Below are 22412 nucleotides of genomic sequence, written 5' to 3' on the forward strand. Positions count from 1 at the left end.
CGAATCTACTTGTTACTTGAAATAGTTCTGCGAAAAAAATTTTTGGATTCCGTTAAATCCTCGATTTTCTGTGCCCCGACGAAATCTCGAAAATAGCTCCAAAACACCGCCATTTTGTTTCACGACCGAATATGAGGAGAATGGGTCCAGCGGCTCTTGTGACGTCTACCCAGAAGGTTGGATATCCCACGTCCTCTCATTTCCTTCAGGATGGTGCAATACACATTCGAAAAGTGCGCAGAAACGCCTTCCAGAGGTGCTATCGGCTGTTGCAGCAATATTCCAGATTTAAAGAAAGATATATTGTACAATTCACTGACGATGATCGGCTAATGGTGCAATAAAGACGTAAACGATGGTTGATTTTGTCGAACCGAAACAAGCGAACTGAATCTGTGAGAACCATTGAAGAACTCTCACCGGAATTTGTTCCGCAAACTTTCGAACGCTATTTTCATAAATTTTCTGCTTAAAATCTAACCAGCAATTTGTAGAAATACGGCCGAAAACCTTTACCTTCCAATCTCGCAGTATTTATAGCATAACCGGCAAAGTTGTGTGATCCGATCATGATCAAGAAGCGTTATACTGATCTGTAAATAGATCGCAACTGTACGCCGCTAACCAACACTTATTTCTCTTTCGATTTAGATGAAAGTCGAAGATGAATCCTTTAGAATTACATGATAACAAAACTGTTAGACTCACAGAGTTTTTCGAAGGTTTGGAAATCAGCAGTGCCACAAAGATTCTGTGCAATAGCGTCGAAAATATGACCGCGTAACATTATCTGCGGACCGCTTAGGGAACACATCCTTTTCGCTTATCCGACGAATTTCACTGCAAACTTTGAGAACAATTTACATTGGTTATTTGGAGTTACGACTTAAAACGTGTGACAATGTGAACTCGGTAATTGTATGAAATGTTTCCTTCCGCCTTGCTTCCCGCAGCTTTAAAAATACAGGTCCAAACAATACGATTTTCAATCGATCGAAGCCAATGTTTTGGAGGTCATCAAGGCTCGAAAACTGCAACACGTACGTCGCTCTTATAAACATGAAGCATTCAACTGAAAGTAAAACACAAACTCGATTTAACAGAACAATCACACCTTGACAAAATACATTCTAGCTTAGGACAAATGTAAACGGGTTATAAACACCCGTGGGAATCTTATCTTTAGTTGACGAAATTACCATCCAAAGCAGTCCTTGAGTTTTCTTTCCTGCTTTTCGTTTGCCTGCTCCTCCACTTCGTATCTAGCTTTCTATTTCTAATATATAAGCAGCTCGTCCGCAAAGAAGTCTTCCCCTTCGTCGCTTGAAATTTTGTAAATTACTCTCAAAGCTCTAAGCAGTGAGTTCACAGTTGTCGAACGTGCTCGATCGAAGTTTATTTCGGAGTCCTCCGAATCGAAACTTAACTCTGACTCCAGGGATGAAAAAGAAATGATTCGGAGACAAAACTTGGACGTTTTAGTCCCTAAATACATCAGAACGATTAGTTTTGTGTTCCATTTTCTCGAGCAAATACAGAGAGTTGACTGAGGCGCTATTCACCCTTGTCACACGGCGGCCATATTGGATATGACGTATGTACTTTAGGTATGAAATCGAGGCGATGCGTGTTTAATCTGAGTTTGCAGCTAATCATGCCAAATAAAGATCATTGTAGTGTGCTCTTGTGCTCAAATAACAGATCAAAAGGTCAGTTAGGAATTACCTTCCATCGCTTTCTAGTAGACAAATATACGAAGAAAAGCTGGATTGTAAGAATTCGTCGAGATGTTGGCAAAAACTTCCAGGTTAGTGATTGTGTTTTACGACTTCAAGATAAGCAAACTTTATCTGTAAACAATTTGTTAAGGTTTACAAAGTAATTAAGAGTCCCTGTCCATAAATATGGAAAATAACTCGGCAAGAGTCGAAAATTTGATTTCGCTCATTTTCCTATGGTAGATAGGCTAGGGCATGACAAAAACTACTGGAGAGATTTTTTGGCAAAATATCCTTTTATTTCAAAGAAATATGCAAATTACCAAATTCCGTTAAAATCGTCATTTGACGCACCATTTTATTAAACACGTTTGAGAGCCTCGCATGCAAAACCACATCATTCTTCCATCTTTAAAACACTCAAATATTTTTGTGCAATGTTTAATTGTGTACTGGGTTGATTTTAGGGAATGTTGCGGTTTTTGTTGGGTGCAAAATAATTAAATTTCGAAGACATGTATTTCATTCACTTAAAAGTACGTCGTACAAATAATTGATTTTCACCATGTGCGAAACCTTCAAATGGATTAAGCTTCTGGTGGTTGAATTGCAGAAGGATGGTCTACAGATTGCTGTAAAAATTTCTTTGGGCAAATGATTGTGAGCGACGCGAGAGCTTTTCAAAGTACGTTAAAAATGCAGATATTTGACCATCCGTCGTCAACTTTCAATTTACGGGTTAGACATGTATTTTAGCACGCGCCCATGTCTTGAGCTATATTAAGTTGAAATAGACACAGAGCTGATAATTTCGAAATGTTCTAACCTTATTTGCTGTAAAAGGCAGGTCCAAAAGCCGATTTGACGTGTTTCTGTCTCCATTCGTCGCACATAAAGCAGAAGTTTGCTGTTGCTTACACAACGTCCGATGTACATCGCCAACTGTCAACTTATTTAATGGTCGAATACCATGAATCTATGACCCTCTTTCGACACATATGATCACCACTGCATCTAAGTCAAAAACGGCTAAGTGATTTGTAGATAGTTGCTTGCTTTGCACTACACCAAAATATTACGTTTGATCATCGTTTGATCATCGTTTGATCTATTGCTACCTGAATCCTTTGTTGCAGCGGTTCCTTGTTTGTTCGTCACGCAATGCTGTCATCCAATTTTAGGGGGTAGCGATATGACAATTTCTATCCTAATACGTAAGGCTCCGTAAGGCTTGGAACCACAGGGAGCACACAGTCTTGTTGAGAAGAGAGAGATTAAATTAAGCAATGGAAAGAATGAATAGTTAACCATTGCCCGTGTTGTCATCTTCTACTAGACCACCGCTACCTACACGCCCTGTGTAAATACTGTAACTCTAAACTCGTACCTAGGTCTTTTCGCGCTGTGCAATTATTTTTGGTTTACATATAATACAGTGGGCTACCCTCGAGGAAATGGGAGGTGGCCGCTTAATAGGGGTTGGCCGTTTAATAGAGGTTGGTGTACCTTGAATATTTTTTCACTATCGGGTTATAAATTTAGCTAAATTTCTTAGTAAACATGGAGTCAATTCAAGACAATCATGATAGACGTCGTTCTCAGAGACCAAGGGGCAGCTAGTGGGGGCGGGGAAAAATTCTAAACGGGTCTTCGCCCGAACTTTTTTCTCACCCGTTTAGACTTTTTCCCGCTCCCACTAACTGCTCCTGGGTCTCCGAGGATGACGTCTATAATGATTGTCTTGAATTGACTCCATGTTCACTAAGAAATTTATAACACGATAGTGAAAAAATATTCAAGGTACACCAACATCTATTAAATGACGATTTTAACGGAATCTGGTAATTTGCATATTTCTTTGAAATAAAAGGATATTTTGCCAAAAAAACTATCCAGTAGTTTTTGTCATGCCCTAGCCTATCTACCATAGGAAAATGAGTGAAATCAGGAGCCATAATCGGGGACGGAGACCGTAAGTCTCGGGATTCGCGCGCACCTATGATATGGGACAATTTTTCTATTTTTAGAACAAATTGCGCCATCCTGACGTCATATATCCGCGCGGATTCACGCACATGTCGGGGGCTCTCGCGTGGGTGTTGTCACGTTGCGCGATCAAATGGTGAGAGTTGAGAGATTCTCTTGCGTATTTTTCACAGCGATGGCAGGGAATAAGGCAGGGAATACAAACCAGGGCGCTTATATGTAGATATATGCTCTGAGCTAACGGAAAAGGTGGGTTTTTCAGGGTCGAAAACAAGACTTCAATCTCGCGCCGGGAATGAATAATAAGATCTGCTCACGCTAGTTGTAAGCTTACGCGTATGTTTTTGCGTTTGTTCTGACTTAAGAATATAGCAAGAAAACTCTCTACTCTGGTATCGAGTTAATTTGTGAGTTTCTCAGACAATGGTTATTCATAACCAAAACCTGTTTCAGTGACGGTTTCTTATTGCTTCTGCTTGTTTGGTGAGTTTGCAAAAGTTTTTGAAAGGAAAGTCTGAAGCGTTCAATTAGCTCATTTGCATAGTGCAGCTCGTGCACTTTCAAGTCCGAGTCGGAGTTTTCAATTGTCAACAAATCTTGACAAAGATTTCTTTCGTTATCTTTTGTGCTGAGATGCTGTAACAAATTTCACGAACGCAAAAAAGGCTACTAACATGTGTGTTTCTTGAACATAGGCATAGTGAAGTTTTACACTGCGAAAATGAAAATAGACAAGGAGTTTTGATAACTCGATCAACAAAATCGAAATCGTTATTCGAAGTTGATTAAAGAAAGCGTCATCGTAACTTTGCTGATTATTTCTGCTTTATTCACATATTTCCAGCTTAGCTTTTAATATGTTCTCAAACATTTATCAATCTCAAACATATTTAAAAACTATAGTTATTGTTTGAGTTCGATGTACGCTTTCACACGAAAGTGCAGCGGAAGTACAATTTGTCATGTTTCCTGACTGTACAAAACACGCATCGGCGGGCGCTCTCATTCATCGACAACAGAGAATTTACTGGATTTTTACACGAATAAAACTGAGCAGTATCTACGGACGTAAAGTTATTGGGCCTTGATGAAACATCAAGCGTTGCTTACAATTCAAGCGAAACTCAAACTAGCAATTATTTTGTCTTACTTTTCGGTCGCAATAGACTGACAAATTCCTCGCAAGCGTGTGGCAAGAGGAACTAAGAAACTATGAAGTCCTGAAGCTCTGCTATATCTAAATATATCCAGCTAGTTTTTTGCTGTGTAATGGAAAAGCTGTTAATCTTCAACATATGTGAAATTTAAAGTGGAGTAATGTACAGCTCACGTAAAAGAAGCATCCGTCGGAACACAACTTGGTCAGCGATATATATAAGCTTACAGCGGAACATACCTAAATTCGACACTGTCTTACTTCACTCAAACTGGAGCAGCTTACGACGAAAATACTTAGGCAAAATTCCAACAGACGTAAACGCGCTGAGTTGTGGGCCAAAAACATGAAAAATTTCGGGAATTTCGGACGCCATTTCCCCCGCGCGACATCCGCAAAAATCCTCGCAGCATGTACGCGCGTGTGCCGCAGGCGATGACGCAATTTGTTCTAAAAATAGAATTATTGTCCCATATCATGGGGACAACCCAGGGGCGGGGCAGAAGACTCCTGAAATTTTTGTACTGGATCATCCAACAAAAAGTGACGTCACATCCGGTTTAAACGGTGCCGCGCAGCTCGTTTCACAAAGCGAAAAAATGGCGTTTCGATTGGGGAAGCTTTTCCTCTATTTGCAAACCATCAGGTCCGTGTCCTTCCATACTGAGGATAGAAATATCTTGAAGGCACATTTCTTCGACTTTTGAAGCAAAACTGTTGGCAAAAGAGAACAGTGTAGTATTGTTTTGAAGGAAAATAACGGAGAGCCTTCTGTCATCGAATGGCGGATTTTACACATATTCAAAACTGGTGTTGTTCCGACTTTTGGTTCTTATTGTTCGTGATTCGGTGATAACACTAAGTGCAATAGCCTATAATGTTAACAACAACCTGGATGAAGTATTGCTGGCCATAATTTGCACTGTGTACAACGGGAACATATTTAACAGAAGCCGTTTTTTTCTGAAAGTGAACACAGCTGAAGTTCTGTATCCACGTGCATGTGGTGGAAAAGACATGCTGAAGCGTATACTCAAGATTAGTATCCTATTTCCGTATCTCTTGTTGAATAAGGTTTTCCTCTGTAAGAAATAAGCAATGTTGACAGTTAGAGGCGAGCTTTGGGGATATCAGATTTCCCCGAAGAGATCAACAAAGGGGTGAGGCACTCCCCCACCAAATTTTCTGGGAGTACCCCGCCCCCCCGGGTACTGTGAAGTTGTTCATAAATATACATGTATGCTGGACAGAATTCAATTTTATCGAGTGGTCAATTGTACATTCCTCTGTATTGTCTGAACTGCAATGCTGGCCTGGGAATCAACTTCTTTGGGCAGTTCCAAAAGAGGGGGGTTGGCCTGTTTATAGGGTTAGCTCCTTAGGCCTTAACTTTTCCTCCGCTTTTGACAGGTACCCACTTCTACTGTGACCTGGGGCAGGGGGTACTCCTTATATGCACTATAGGGGTATGTGTGGCCCCAAAAGGTATGGTTTTTCAGTCGTTTTGGTCATAAATAGGGTATCAGTTTTGGCCATTTTGGCCTTAAATAGGATATGGGTTTTGTACTCTAGTCTTGAATTGGATAATGTTGTTTAGAAGAAACTACTTTTTCTTCATTATTGATAAGACCATAAACAAAAAACCATCAAAAATTATGTTTAGGGCAACTGTGTCAGCTACCATGGTGGTAAATAGGTTATCAAATTTTTATTCTGGTAATAAATAGGGTAGGTAGAATCACAGATTTTGGTAGCCATAATTAGTTAATTCGACTATTTTGAGATTTTAAAGATATGTTCTACATATCAAATTGACTCAACAAGGGATGCTGTGGTAACACAGGCCACTGGTGGTTGTTTTCACAGCTTTTTTAGTTCTTCCAAAGTTCTGTTTACAACACCTCATCTTCTGGTGGGGTTACAATGTAGCTCTGTAGCAACGTGACCTTTGCATTCATTATTAATTTTTGATCAATGTTTAAATGGCATCTACCTTCCATCTTGTAAAGAAAGAATGAAAAATGGCTGTCTCATACGCATGCATCAAATAATTCACGAAGGTCAGTTGTGATTGCTCCATTGTGGGTGGGCTGAGAATTCTAGCTTGGTTTGATCTTAAAGTGATTGTTTGCCATTTATTTCCCCATGCATTTGGCTGAATTTGACCCTGCATGACTATTCAAAACCCTTATTGAATAATCAAATGGGCAATATCCCTCTTTGTTTGAGTTTCCCTCAGTCATTCAATCACAGTGGGTTTTGCTGAGTTAATTTTCTCTTCTTTGTAAATTGACATTGCTGCTTTAAATTCTAAATCTAGGCATCATGTGACACTCACCATGCGAAGAGTTGTCCCGGTTAGCCAAGCCAAAGTGTTTATATAAAGAAAAGTTGTCCTGCCTATCAGGGTGCCAAGGCGTGACATGAGCCAAGGCTATAGACAACTCACCCACCCCTGTTGTCTCGCAGGCGAGACAGGTTCATGATCCTAACTGTAAACAGTTGGTTGAATTTTCAAAGAAATAAATGAAAAGTTAGCTTGGCCTGGGTAACTCAGGAGAAGGGTGGTCTTGGGTACCCAAGACCATATAAATGGTCCCTAGTAGGGCCATTCTATTTTATTTCCACACTCCCTCTTCCTCTGTTGACATGAGCTTTAGACGGGGCTATGAAAGAGTTATTTCTGCACTTTTATCTTTTCTGTTAGGTGGTAAATATTGACTTATTTAGTGAGTGTGGCTGGGGGAAGGGGGTGTGGATATAAAATGGAATATCTCTTGTCAGCTCTGGGCCCAAGTTGTGTGTTGTCTAACTGATTATACAAACTATACTTTCCAAAATCTTTATGGGTAGCCCGTGTTTGAGAGCATCATCTTATATGTTCATCACTACAGTGGAACCCTGCCTTCTGGCCACCCCATTCACATAGCCACCTTGTTATTACGGCCACTTGATTCTGGCTTGAACAAAGGATCAGTCAGTTGGTCATTTTCTTATTTAAAGAACCCCTTTAACCACACTGTTAATGTGGTCAGATTTTTGTGGCCCAGCAACCGGATTAACAGAGTTCCACTGTAATTTAAATTGTCAGTGTTGGTTGTTTTAAGAATATTTGTACCTCACAGAGGTGAAAATGAATTTGAGCTATTACCCACAAAACAAAATTCTGGATCGTACATTTTAGGAGTAATATACACAATTTATAATAAGCATCAGGCATCACTTTGATAGTGAAGTCCCATAACTATATTATTTGGAGATTGGTTATCCACTATCCCTGAAATTACCAAGGCTGATATCTCTATTATCATGTCATCAAAGCCATAATATTTTGACACCTACTGTACCAAACACAGTTTCCTTAAGCAGTAACAAGAGTCTTTCTTTAGTAAACCAAAATAGTACTTGCTGCCAGGTGCTTTATAAAAGTATAACCCTTCCAGAAGCCTTCACAAAGTAATATCAGTTGCTAACAATTTTTTTGTGGCTGATTTAAACCTTGTAATAAATCATACTGAACTGGCCCAAGTTTAATATACATTTTGTTGCATTTAGCTCACATGTTTTTAGTTTAAAGGAGAAGGTCACTCCAAAAAGCTTACTTTTTTTGTCTTCACTTATAGCAAGTGAATATTCAGCATTTCCACTCACCAAAGGTTCAGCCTCTGAAGTGCCTGCTATCCTTAAGAAATTCATCTCGAAATTAAGAAGTGACTTCGGAGGCCACCATTTTGCAACTGTCTTGGCAGCCTGAGGCTGTGTATATGTGACTTCATTCCGCCCAACTCGAAATTGGTTGGAAGGAGAAGAACCTGCAACTGACTTGGCATCAGCCCCTAGCTGTCACAAGGTCAGCAAAATCTATTTTTTTCCAAGTGATTATCCTCTTTACTATCTTCAATGCTATTATTTTGGAGTTTAGAGCATGTTTAGCTCAAAATAATATGTCTCAAGAGCAGCCATAACCCAGAGTGGTTAGTCAAAAGGCTTGTACTGCAAGCCATCAGGACAAAATCTGTCAGACAGAATGTTGTCATGAAAACTTGGCCTGGGTGCTTCTTTGGAGGTGAACTTCATAAGGAAAACCTGCACTTTAGATGCTGAAACTTCTGTGAGTGGCTAACCTTAGTGCAAGGTTTTCATTAGCGTTGACATAAAATTTATGTTTTTTGGAGTGACCTTTTCCTTTAAAATACACACATTAAGACTTAACTCAGTAGCAAGGTACCTCTTGTATGACCAGTAACAGCATACATGTATCAAAAAAACAAAATATATATTGTCCAAACTCAGTCATGTTAGTAGTGTTAGTGTCTAATGAGTTCCTGCAAAGAGATAATTATACAATCATTCTAGCAACTCTCCTCAATATTCTGGGAGTCTCCCACCTACCGTTTAGATCATTCATCCCAGATACAAGGGACCATGAGCTCCTAGGGACAGTGCTTTAAAGTGCTATTATGATGAAATTTGCGGATGTCCTCCATAATATGAGCATAACACTTTTGTTAGCATGGCAACATACTGGGTTTCAACCTTCCCTGATCATTATAGGCTTTTCTGGCCACCTTTGGCTTTCCATTTTGATAATTGCCAATGGTGCCTCATCAGCACGATCTAGGAAGCATATTAACATGCAATGTCAAAGTCGTAGCCTTGTTTAATGTTTTTCAAGCTGAAAATCACTGAATTAGTGAAATCAGATTAGAGGGGACTGGAAAAGAGCAAGTTGCCATGGGAAAATACAGGCTGTCTATAATTTTTATAGCCATAGGTGTGTTTCCTGTAGTTCTAACTATAAGCCTACCAACCTGATGTAATATTGGGTTAAGTGTATGACAACATCAGTCACCTCATTTGCATATTTCTCTTTTTTAAACCTACATATCTTTGGAACTGATGCAGATATTTGCAAAAGGTAAACAGCATTTTTAATCTTTTGTGGAATTCTATGTGATACACCTGAAAATTCTAACTCAAGGGGTAAAAATTTAAGGATAGAAGCACTTTAAAGCATTGAGTTGAATTTATGCTGTTGGCAAAATTTTACTGTAAAGTGTCGAAAGGAATTTGTAGGGGAATTTGGTGTGGTTATTGAATTGACAGATGTTGGTTCTGTTATTATTGTCATTATCTTCTATATTTTTGAGGCAGAATGGTTGTTGGCAAAAGCAAAACTGGCAGTATCCTCACTGACCTGTGTTTAGATGTTTTTAGGTTTTTGTCTCTGACAATGAAGGTCAATTTGAGTAGTTACACTGTCTTTACAATAGAACATATGGATATTAATAGTATAGTTATATTTCAATATCCTCATACTAAAATTATAGTAATTTTATGGCTCAATTTCTACCTCTGCTTTAATTTGTTTAAACCAGTTTATTTTTTTAAACCAATTTAATTTTATCAAAGGGGAAGGGGGAATCTGAGAGCAACAATAAATTAGACCAACAAATATAAGGACATTTGCAATGGTTGCTTTCATGGAGATGAAGTGGACCTAAAAGTCAGAGATCTGATGTTTGAATCTAGGTCTGTCTGTACAAAGATTGTATTGTAGTATAGGAGTATTATGGTAAGTTATCACTTATGTGTGTGTGTGTGTGTGTGGGGGGGGGGGGGGGGGTTGATATGGGATCCTGGCTCTACTGTTGTAGGGTAGGAATAGGAACAGGGGTGGGTGGTGTGCTTGTGATCCTTTTTAAAAACCACTCTAAAAGTGAAAACAAACTGATTTCAATTGAAAAATTTACAGTACAGGTAAAAATGATACATTATAATTCTGTTGTTTTTTATAGGTGGTAAATGAGCAAATACCCTCATGATCAAGAGACCTGTCCAAGTGTGATTTTTTTACTGATAATGGAAATCATAATAAAGATGCAAAGCCACCTTGGTGTGATTTCTTCCTTGACAGTGAAGTGCAACCTAACCAAAAGTTGCATTCTGTAAGAGGTTTACAAAAATTAAATGGAAAATTAAACTACACCAGTTTGTACTAATTTTATAAGTACTCCTCTCTCCAAAATATATTTGGTATGTTGTTGTACATGTACTGGCAAGAATATAATGTAGAAATTTTATGGGAAATGTTTCCATTTAAAAAATATGCAGCTCAGACACAATAACAATAATTCGCATTTCTGTGGTGTTTTCTTTGGTGTGAAATTGTAAGAACAGATTCTATTACCCTACATGTAAGTTGAAGAATATAGGAGCCCCTCTGAAAAAGTTTGTTTTTTTTTTTCTGTTCATTTTCTTTGTTGAACATTTATATTTTCCTATAAGCAGTTTCTTCACAACATATTGTAAGATAATAACTAGCCATAAAAAGGACGTTTTTGTCTCAGAGATCATTTTCAAGATTAAAAAAAGTGATTTTCATTTATATTTTTTATTTTCTTTGGGCAGAGACGTTTTGAGAATTTCCCTAAAAATATCACAAGGTACAAAGGAAGGGGCAAAAATAAAAGTTATGTTTTCATTATCAGTTTGAGTCTCTCTCTGAAGCTGCAAAGTATGGTTATTTTATACTGTTGCAGATAATGTTAGGCCCATTTTAATCCAAAATACAAATGGGAACTTACATTGATAATCACACAATCCCTTAAATTGGCACTGTTTTGTTTTTTGCTTTTTTCCAGAAAACAATTTGAACATCCTTGTTACACAAGGAGGGGGGGGGAGGTATTCTACATAGTTTTAAATGGGGAAGCTCCACCTCAAGGTCCAACCCCTTAATACTGCATCCCTTTTCTAAACCCTTAGAAAGTAGTTTTAGAATATCTTTTTGAACAATATATCAGAATCCACTCATTCTGGCTCATGAGAGTAAATGAGAGATTATCAACAACATTTTAGAACTAGAAGAAGGGAAATCCCTAAAAGAAAGATTTCTGTACCCTTTCATTATACACCTGAATTCAACTTGTCGGAAATCCCTTACTCTTTAATAGTTATATCTGAAGCCTGAAAACTTTTGAGCAGAGCTTCCCAATATATGTCATTACATGGAGTCCTCCCACATACACAATCCAGGAACTCTTGATAAGTTGCGATGAAGCTGGCTTTAAGACTGTCTGATCAGGCAGCTTGTTCAGTTTTTGAGTACAAACTTATTACTCAGTCAACTTCTAGTATGGAACCTTTTCTTTTCTGGTCTGGTCCAAGTTCTCAGACACTACTAGCTAGCAATCACTTTCACAACACAAACACTAGCAATGTCAGTCGCAGTCTGGTTGTTCAGTTTCACCGCACCATGTTTCATGGTCACTCATCATTGTCAGACATGAGTTCATAATAGCTTGTAACATTCACCAGCCTGGCAGTGTCATTGTTGCTATTACCTGTTCCCAGACTTCCTTTTATGGCTGGGTGTTGGGGCATGATAATTCATTACTGTTTGCAAACAGTTTGTTAAGATCGCACATTGAAAGCGTGATGAATTAAAATAATTGAACTTTATGAGAGAGAATTGTCAGAATTGCTAGGGTTTTCTCATTCCCTGGAACTGAAATGTCTTGATGTAAACTTATATAGAGAAAGCAGACTGAAAATAGGGCAAAATGTCTAACCTTTCAAAATAAGTTGCAAATACATTTGATAGTTAAGGATTAAAAGATAGGGAACTTGGTCTGTAAACAAGGTAATTGAAAGGAATCGAAGCAATTAAAGGTGCATGCTTGACCTCACAGGATCGGGGGGGGGATGTATTGAAACTTTATAGTGTCACTGACATTTAACACTGTTGAAACAGAAAAATAAATTACATTATAACTGGAAAAAAAAAAAAAAACCACGACATGCCCTGATTACTGAATCGCCCATAAAAATATCCTCTTGTTTATATTTAAGGAGTTCACGGCCTGCTTATGTACATGTTAAAGGAAGCGTTTACCATTATTAAGGGATTACCAAGGGAAAAGTTTAGATATCTCGTTTAAGGTTCTTAACAAATCGTAACAGAATTTATAATGCCAGTTTGAGTCACAAGCTAGAACACGAATTTGAGTTGAGTTGAGTGTCGATTGGCAAGAAAGTTCCGCCCCGTTATGTGTGTGGGTCTTTACAGTGTGATACGATTAACAGCTCTCCATTACTCTCAAGTGTTTGTCAATGGTAAATTTTAAAAAAAATGGGCTTCTGTTAAATAGGTTCTCCCACGGGAAGAAAACTGACATTGCGCTTTTCTCTCAGTGTAATGCCTACCTAAGAGAATAGGATATTTGAATTGAATGCAACTTACCAAGAACTCATTATTTCCGCTTAAACGATGACTCCTGTGGAATTCAGCTACGAAGAAACGACGACATTTCGTAAAAACACACGCCTTCAAAACAGCGTCTTTTTGAAGAAATAATTGTTCTGTTCCTCAAACAAACGATATGGCGGGGAAGAAGACAAAATTTTGTTTATCATGGCCAAATAAAACGCTCGAAATATCCCGCCGATTGCGAAATATTGCTGTTTTACTTACAGGGAGAACGATTATGTCGCAGTCAAATTTTATTTTGCCGCTCAGCCCGCTTTTTTACCGGATGTGACGTCACTTTTTGTTGGATGATCCAAACACAAAAAAAGTGCCAGGCGTCGCAGAGTGTTCTCCCCCGCCCCTGGGACAACCCCAATACTAGAGATGGCGCGCGCTTACGGTCTCCGTCCCCGATTATGGCTCCTGGCGAAATCGAATTTTCGACCCTTGCCGCGAAATTAAGAATTTGTCTGATTTTTACTGGCAGGCACTCTTAATTACATTTAATTGTAGAGCCGAGCTGCTATTTTACTACGTTGCTCATGCACTCTTTATTGCCCGTAATAATAAAACGTTACAATTGTCCTGTAGATTTCGAGAAGCACAGACAAAGGTTTGCTCGGAACATTTTAAACCATCAGACTTTCGAAAGACCTTCTCTGGCAAATGCTTATTGAGGAAAGGTGAAAATGGATTCTTGCTTTCCTTTTTTTTGGAGAAGGTACTGACCAGCGAAATACAGAAGGAACTGCACCTTTCCTCGATACGCGTTTCCCAGAGAAGGTCGTTCGAAAGTCTGATGGTTTAAAATATTCCGAGCAAACCTTTGTGCTTCTCGAAATCTAAAGGACAATTGTAACGTTTTATTATTACGGGCAATAAAGAGTACATAAGCAACGTAGTGAAATAGCAGTTCGGCTCTACACATAATCCTAGTCGATCAAATTAAATGTAATTAATTACTTTGTAAACCTTAACAAATTGATTACAGATAAAGTTTGCTTATCTTGAAGTCGTAAAACACAATCACTAACCTGGAAGTTTTTGCCAACATCTCGACGAATTCTTACAATCCAGCTTTTCTTCGTATATTTGTCGACTGGAAAGCGATGGAAGGTAATTCCTAACCGACCTTTTGATCTGTTATTTGAGCACAAGAGCACACTACAATGATCTTTATTTGGCATGATTAGCTGCAAACTCACAGATTAAACACGCTTCGCCTCGATTTCATGCCTAAAGTACATACGTGATATCAAGAGAAAATGAGGGACAGAGAGGGAGGCTCCCAGTCCAGGCCTTGGGATATGTCAATTCCGCTAAGTTATTTTAGGGCTGCCGAAAACAGCGGGAGTGCATTTCCTTTTACGTCCGCATGATACCATTATTCTTTAGGTGATCAGGCAATTTAGTAACGGCGGTCCGCGGGGAAATACGCTTTGTCGATACAAGCGCCTTTTACGGGTACATTAGAGACAGTTGGTATTTCTGGCTGGATAAATCAATGTGGGATATATATTTTTACATCTCCTTGGGAATAAAATGGCACATGCAGACGGGCGGAAATGTAGTTCTGAGTGGTCGACAAAACGTTCCGGCGGAACATGTTATTAAGGTCGTGGCTGCTGTTATGGACTATGCACTGTGGCACTTTTCAAATGGAGTTAACAAGCTGATGGACTTCGACACTGATGTTGGCAAGGACAATGAGATTTTCTCCGCACACTGAAGAGAGAAAGCTTACATTAGTGCAAATTAACAGAAGGTGAAGAAAACGTGGCATGAACATGATCAAACGAAGATGACACCTCCGTTTTTTCTGGTTTTCTCTGTTGGAAAAGCAGTCAGAAGAAGTTGTCCCTTTCGCTCAGTTCAATGAACTTCAGTTGCTGGTACAAAATCATTTTTTGTCGCTTGAATGCGAGTTATTTTGTCGTTGAACAGAAAAATTGTTTCTGTCGCTGATCACTAACGCGCTGTGAATTGTTCTATTTCTCTGTGAATTCAAAATTATTTCTGCCCGGGTTTCTTTCGGTTATCGCTTCGCTCCGAGCTACAGGAGTTGTTTTGTCACTGTATCAGAAGTCACAACTAGTTCTGTTGGTACATTCCCATGATCGCCATGTTTCTAGTTGTTTAATCGCTGTGCCGGCATTCAAAATTATTTCTCTCGCTGAGCGCTACTCCAAGGTATTTGTTATTGTATTCAAAATTATTTCTCACGGTCACTGGTCGTCCCACCTCGAGCTGTTTTGTTGCTGGAGTCCAAGTTATTTCTGTCGCAGGTCGCTTCACGGCGAGCTCTTTTCAATTTGTCACTGTACCGCTATTCAACATTATTTCTGTCGCTGATCACTGATCGCTCTGAGCTGTTGTTTTGTTGAGTTATTTTCTACGCTGATCGAAACACTCCGAGTTGTTTTATCCGCGCTGTTGAGGTTCAAATAGACTTCTGTCGTATGGTTGGGAATTGTTTTGTTGTGATATAGTATTCAAGTTGATTTCTGTTGCTAATCGCTAGGCTTCGAGTTGTTTTGATTCCCAGATTCAAAATATTTTAGCTACCCTCCGAACTCTTTTGCAGCTCGGCCAGAATTATATTCTCCTGTCGCTGGGTTGAGGGTAATTTTGCCGCTGGGTTCAAAAATAGTTTTGCCTTAGGAACAAAAATAGTTTTCTTCGGTGGGCTAAGATTTCTTTCGTCGATGCGTTTAGAGGTATCAGGATCGCGACAGTTTGAAACAGTATTCCATGTTATATATGTTTTCAATATCGAACAATACGATACCTCTCTGCATGTTGTTATACAAATGAAAGCAAATAAATTCTTTCTTGTTGTCATCGCTAATTTCTTTGACTGAAATTTTCTGGGGAAAAACTTTGATATTTCTTTCACCCAGCGTTTTTTTTCCAAATAGGTTGTGGTTCTTTACGCGCTTCTACTCAACCTTGTTCCCAGGGTCCAAGGGGCGGTAAGATGAGAGACCCTGGGAACGAGGTTGGCTTCTACTGACAAAACGTATTTCCACGCAGACCGCCCTTTAAAAATTCACTGATCGACGGGTGAAAGGTATCATGCGGACGTCTGGGGAAATAGACTTCCGTTTCCGTCTAAAACTAAAAATAACTTTAGTGGAATCGACATATCCCAGCCAACGCCCTCAATGTCCCTGTCTGTCCCCTCATTTTCTCTTAGTGATATCCAATAAGGCCGCCGTGTGACAAGGGTGAATTGTGTTTGGTTCCTGGGTAGACGTCATCAGGTACCGCCGCCCCAGACTCCCTAAAACGCGGTCGTGAAACACTTCAAGCGCGACTTTGAAAGGGCATAGAAAATCGAGGATTCGACCAAATTCAAAAATTTCCTCGCCCAAATGCTTCAAATAAAGTCTAGATTTGTTTTAGCGAAAAACGATTTTGGGGGTTGCGCCATATACAGTGTATACTCTTCGGAGTCCTAAAGTTGAAGACTTCAAAAGCGCTAATAAGAATGTATATTCCTCGTTCTAAAAACGTGAATGCCCCAAAGCGAAAAACACAATGAATATTCTTTGTTCTCAAAGCGCGAGAGCTCGAGAGCGCTATAGTCCTAAAGCCGGAGTGTCGAAAAGTGCTAATTTGCTGTTTTGCTGATTGAATACATTTCAACATCATGTTGTCTAATATATACGAACTAACGCGACTCGCATAATGGCATCTGCCTTTTCGCACGACTCGTATATAGCGCTATTGGGCTCTCACGCTTTGAGGACGAAGAATATTCATCGTGTTTTGAGCTTTGGAAATTCACGTTCCGAACGAGAAATATACATTCTAATTAGCGCTTTCGGACTCTCCCGCTTTAGGACTCCGAAGAGTATACACTGTATGTGGCGCTATTGGGCTCCACGCTTTAAGAACGAAGAACATTTATCGTGTATTGCGCTTTGGGAATTCACGTTTCGAACGAGGAATATACATTCTAATTAGCGCTTTTTGACTCTCCCGCCTTAGGACTCCGTATATAGCGCTATTAGGCTCTCACGCTCTGAGAACGAAGAATATTCATCTTGTTTTGCGCTTTGGGGCATTCACGTTTTTAGAACGAGGAATAACCATTCTAATTAATCCTTTGAATACCAAACTTTTGCCAAAAAATACCGTTTTTAACCGTTTAGTCAGGTTTTTTAGCTGCCATGACGCTAAATAAGCCTAAGTTGGAGAGCTTTTTCGAGGATTAGGTACAAAATTGAGCAAAACTTCAATTACGGGCATGCGCATAAGCCAAAATTTGGACTTTTCCTTTCTGTTTTTCTCTGCCCTTTTACACTGGCTACCTTTTGCATTGTATGTTCTTTCTGGCTGCAGTGAAAAGTTGGATGTTAATTACGGGCGAAGCCTAGAAATGGACCTTGATCAATCATAGCCGTTGTGGACCATTTTACCACCGTTTTTGCGCCAAAACTGATAACCTTGTTTTCGATTTGCGACGTCGGAATGTCGTCAATATCTAAACCTGAGCATTGTGCGGAAAGGGCTAGCCTAGCACTACTATCAGCTTATCAAGAATATCTGATGACATTTAAATTGATGACGTCACAAGTGGTACAAAGAGCACGACCATTAATTACGCATATATGCGTAGTTGGTATTCAAAGGGTTAACGCGTTTGGACTCTCCCGCCTTAGGACTCTTTGATTTATTATCGAATTGTGATCATCATGATAAGATGCAACTTTTTGCAAAGTTTAAAAAGAAAAATCGGTGGAGTGGGTTCAGAGCCACCTTAAAGTTTCGAAAATTAAAACCCACCCACTCCACAGAAATGGGAGTCACCAAGCTCGGTTGTGAGTTATAAGAGCTTAAAGCTCAAATTGAGGGTTTTTTAGCAGGTCATATTGATGTAGCTATGGCAACCTCATATAAAAAGGATGACGTCAGTTTGTTTGCCTATGATTGGCATTTGTATGATACCATTATAGTACTATCACTTGTTAAACAGTGGCAGTATTCATCCTTCAAAGTGTAGCTGTTAGAAAAGTGCTGGAAACTGTTGTCAGCTTCCTTAAGGGAGGAGGTCACTCCAAAAAGCTCACTTTTTTGCCTTCACCTATAGCAAGTAAACAGTCAGCTTTTCCACTCATCGAAGTTTCAGCCTCTGAAGTGCCCGCTATCCTGAGGAAATTCGTTTCGAAAGAAGCGACTTCAGAGGCCGCCATTTTGATAATGTCCTCCGCGGCCAGACCATGTTTATGTGACGTTATTCCGTCCGACTCGAAATTGGCGGGAAGGAGGAAAACCTGCAACCGACTTTGCATCCTTCACAAGGTCAGCGAAATCAGTGTATTTCTTTCCAAGCGATTATCCACTTCACAATCTTCACTGCTATCATTTTCGGGGTTTGGAGCATGTTTGGTTCAAAATAATACATCTCAAGAGCAGCCATAACCCTACTAGTAAGCGGTAGTCGGAAGCCATTTGGAATAAAATATCTTGGACGAGGACGGAATGACGTCACGAAAACGCGGCCTGGCTGCTGAATACTGTTCAAAATGGTGGCAACGGTGTCGAATTTTAGGCTTCTTCGGACACGAATTTCATAAGGAAAACCTACACATCAGAGGCTGAAACGTTGGTGAGAGGCTAAATTTAGTATGACGTTTTCATTAGCATTGACAAAAACTATACGTTCCGCGCCACAAAAAAAAACCGCAAAGCTACGCAGGCTATGTACGATGCACCCAGGACGAATCTGAGATGTTCCTGGATGCACCCCATGTAGTGTCAGCAAAAAAGTCTTCTTGGTTCTTTTAAGTCATGTGGTACACACGAAAAGTCACTAAAGATATTTTTCTTTTAGAACATATTTTTCTCTCCACTATTTTCGCATAATCCCATCATTCGTTGTACTCATTTCACACCGTCTTCGACGTATTTGCGCTTCCTATATCCACATTTTCAGTTGGACCCAACTAATTCGAACACAGTTATTTCTTATTCCCCGTTATTTCGAACTCAACTCCATTTCTCTTGGATCTGCCCTCGGGGATCTGAGTCCTTGTTTTTCCAGTCATTTACTATCGGCCATCAGTGGCGGATCTAGGGGAGGGGCCTGCCCCCCCCCCCCTTATTTTGGGTAAAAAAAGAAAGAAATCACAGAAGGAAGAAAAGCCGGCTGGGTAAGCAAAACAAAACCGCCCCCCCGCCCCCCTTTAGCTCGAGGTCTGGATCCGCCACTGGCTATGTCGAACTCGTTTGTTCAAACTCCTGGTCGTCTCGAACTGATTTTAGTCCCTTGGCCTAAAATCAACCCTGTTTATTTCGAACTCCTTTGGTAGGTTTGAAAAATAATCTTCATCATTACGATGTGCGTCAGAACACGTTAGAACATAGCTGGAAAAACATAATTAGCGCTTTTCATTATGGCTCCTGTTGCACTTTAATCCTGCACTCAGTGACGAAGTCCTCTGGTAATCCTTTCCGACCCTTGGTCGATAAAAAAAAAATACATTCCACCATATTGATTACATATTAATTGTTATTTCGAACTCCCGCTATTTGACCTATTTCGACTATTTTTCTTTTTTCCCCAGAGCGCAAAATTGGAGGATTCAACTGTATTAACTTGTTTTAGTGTACATATTACCCATTATGTTGTTTTATGAATTGCTGACTAATACGGGCGGATCCAAATGCGCTCAAACCGGAGAGGGTGGGGAAGCACCTCTTTCCTCGTTCATTCCTTTGTCTGAAGCACACAAGCTACTCTACATCCTCTTTAAACCAAATTGGCTCAAACCAAAGTTGGTATTGCTTAGCTAGTTCCAAAGCAACGTCTGGAGATGTTAGAGACCGAGGTGGAGAAACTAAGTCAACCACGTGACATCACATCAGATCAGTCAGAGCTTAAGGCAGGCAAGAACATTTTTAATCGAGAGAAGAGATATTTTATAATTTCCAGTTTTGGATTTAAAAAATTAGTACGGCCTTTCCATATTTAAAAATTTCAAAATACCTTTTAACCTTTACCATGATATTTTGTAGTCTGTCCCGGTGCGACTCACCGTGAGGGAATTCTTTTGTGGTGGAAACTCTAAAATTCTTAACAATAAACTGAAGTCGTATCAGTTCCTCAGCACTGGATTTCGTTTGTCAGGATTATTAGACGTCTGAAATGCAAATAATTTGGCTCGGTGATAAAATAAAAAATGATATATATTCATAACAATCTTTAAGTCTTAAAGTCGTCTCAATTGAAAAACTGAAGGCTGTAACTCTAAAGCTACTTTACGTATCTTATAAGAGAGCCACATGAGAGAACAACTGTAAATAAGTGCTAATAAAACGAACAAAAACCATACCAAAAAACCTCACATAACTCCCTCTCTATTATTGTGTCCGTTGGTAAGAAAAGCGATCTGCAAAGATTGATCGATAGGTGGTCTGCTACTGATGACATATTCTGCTATTCAATCAAACACACGTTGTCGCATTCCCTTCTTTTTTAGAACTTTTTTGCCGGCCTTAAACAAGATACTCAGTTTTTTTGTTTGTTTGTTTGTCTTTTTCAGGGTTATCATTTCCACTTCCCACCCGTCTTATGTTTATCAGTTGATCTGTTTTCATTTCTCAAGCACTGTTTCCGGTTTATAGATGACTCAAATCTCGACCCCTAAATTACAACCAAATTCCTCGACACAATACAGGGGTGCTTACATTACGTATTATTCCGCTTTGCTATCTGTTGGTGACCGTGCGCATTTTTTTGGTCAAAAGTTCCTCCCAGACAGCTATATCAGACTTGGAGCTCCGCTTTCAAGACATTAATTACCTCAACATCAAATTCCCTGCGGAAATTCGCGGAAAGGTGTGTGCTGGAAGGGAAGTTACTCAGGTTTTCCGTGTGATATGTGCTGACCATTTTCGTCTCCTTCATGAGGTTTCATTCCCTTTAAGTTACAGTCTGTGCCTAATCAATCACCGAGTATTTTTATCGAGTGACAAATTTCCCACCAAATCCCAGCGGGAATTTGTCCGTTTTATTTGAAATTATTTTGCATATCTTCTCGATCATCGCGGGATTCAAAAGTAATTTCATACCGACAATTGAAATATTTGAAGCCATTCGCACTTCAAAATGGATCAGTGATGTTGTCTGATATGTTTTCGTTATCTCCTCTTTAGATTTCTATTCCTGGCGGCCTGGATTTCTGCCTCTTCAAACAATCAAGCCAAATTCACAGTCATCGGAGTTTCGTTTTGATCCAAAATGGCGAAAACCTACGTGGTTTTCGTTGTGCTCCTGTTGTGTGATTTGTCGTCAGCTGCACGCAAGCCAAAGAATAATGTTCTAAGCGGTACAGGATCGTCAAGTAGACCCAACATAGTTTTTATTCTCGCAGATGACTTAGATAGGGAACTAGGATCACCAGATGTCATGACGAAAACGCAGAAAATTTTGCAACGAGAAGGTGCTGACTTTGTGAACGCGTTCGTCACAACTCCGATGTGTTGTCCTTCCCGCGCGAGCATCTTGACAGGTTCCTACGCTCATAACCACCACACGTTCACCAATAATTTGAATTGCTCCTCTCCAGCGTGGAGGAAAGGACCGGAGAGAAAAAGTTACGCAAGGTACCTGGAATTATCAGGATATGTAACGGGTAAGTGAACTATAGACTGTACACTTCAGACGGCTTTAATTAAGCTTAATCATCGCGCCCTCCTGATTTAACTTTTACAAGACGACAATAAAAGCAACCACGACGTGATCAAAATTATGAAATCGACACCAGGTACTCCCACCGAGTAACATGGAACTTGTTCAACATATGCTCAAAGTTGTTGTCACAAAGGCCTATTCCACAGCTTACCGGAATAGCGCACACATTGTATTGTTCGTTGATTTTCAATGGCTGGCCTATTGTTTCGCACAGTTATTGTATATTGTTTCTGGTAAGTCAATGATTGTAGTACTGACTTGCTATAACCAATTCATCAAAACGGTAATACAACAAAGTGGGATTTGATATTAGTCATGCGACGCGGCTGCCGCTCAGTTAGGATTACTGTAATGTTGACCTGTTTATCTATTCCCACGGTTCTTGATGGTTTGGCTAGGTGATTATCACTCAAACCTTCTTACGCAGCCACTTCATCTCTCAAAACTAGATATTTTCACTGAAAAGATCTCGCGCGGGTTTTGTGATGTTCACTCCGCAGAGCTAAAACAGCACAAGGCAAAGCTAAAAGCTAAGCACAAAGCAAAGTCTAGTCCTTAAAACTCTAACTCAAAGCACTTTTCAGTCTTGGTCTAACTAGT

General features: G+C 39.6%; 1 protein-coding gene and 1 long non-coding RNA gene across 3 annotated transcripts in view; both read left to right on the forward strand.

The window, feature by feature from the left end:
- Positions 1–4917: 4917 nt before the first annotated feature.
- Positions 4918–10846, forward strand: LOC149105257 (uncharacterized). The gene is made up of 2 exons (XR_016201316.1): positions 4918–6345; positions 8484–10846. It is a non-coding gene; the product is annotated as an uncharacterized LOC149105257 (long non-coding RNA).
- A 9958-nt stretch (positions 10847–20804) lies between these two features.
- Positions 20805–22412, forward strand: part of LOC110044337 (extracellular sulfatase Sulf-1-like) — a 19194-nt gene continuing 17586 nt past the window's right edge. The window contains exons 1-2 of one of the 2 annotated variants that reach the window (XM_020749872.2): positions 20805–20957; positions 21275–21753. In XM_020749872.2, coding sequence (XP_020605531.1) covers positions 21360–21753 — 394 coding nt within the window. In that variant the 5' untranslated portion in view covers positions 20805–20957; positions 21275–21359. The other variant, XM_020749873.2, reaches the window with a different exon arrangement.

This window comes from Orbicella faveolata, unplaced genomic scaffold (genome assembly GCF_042242905.1).
Source record: "Orbicella faveolata isolate gen_17 unplaced genomic scaffold, um_ofav_v1 contig_34, whole genome shotgun sequence".
Classification (NCBI taxonomy): domain Eukaryota; kingdom Metazoa; phylum Cnidaria; class Anthozoa; order Scleractinia; family Merulinidae; genus Orbicella; species Orbicella faveolata.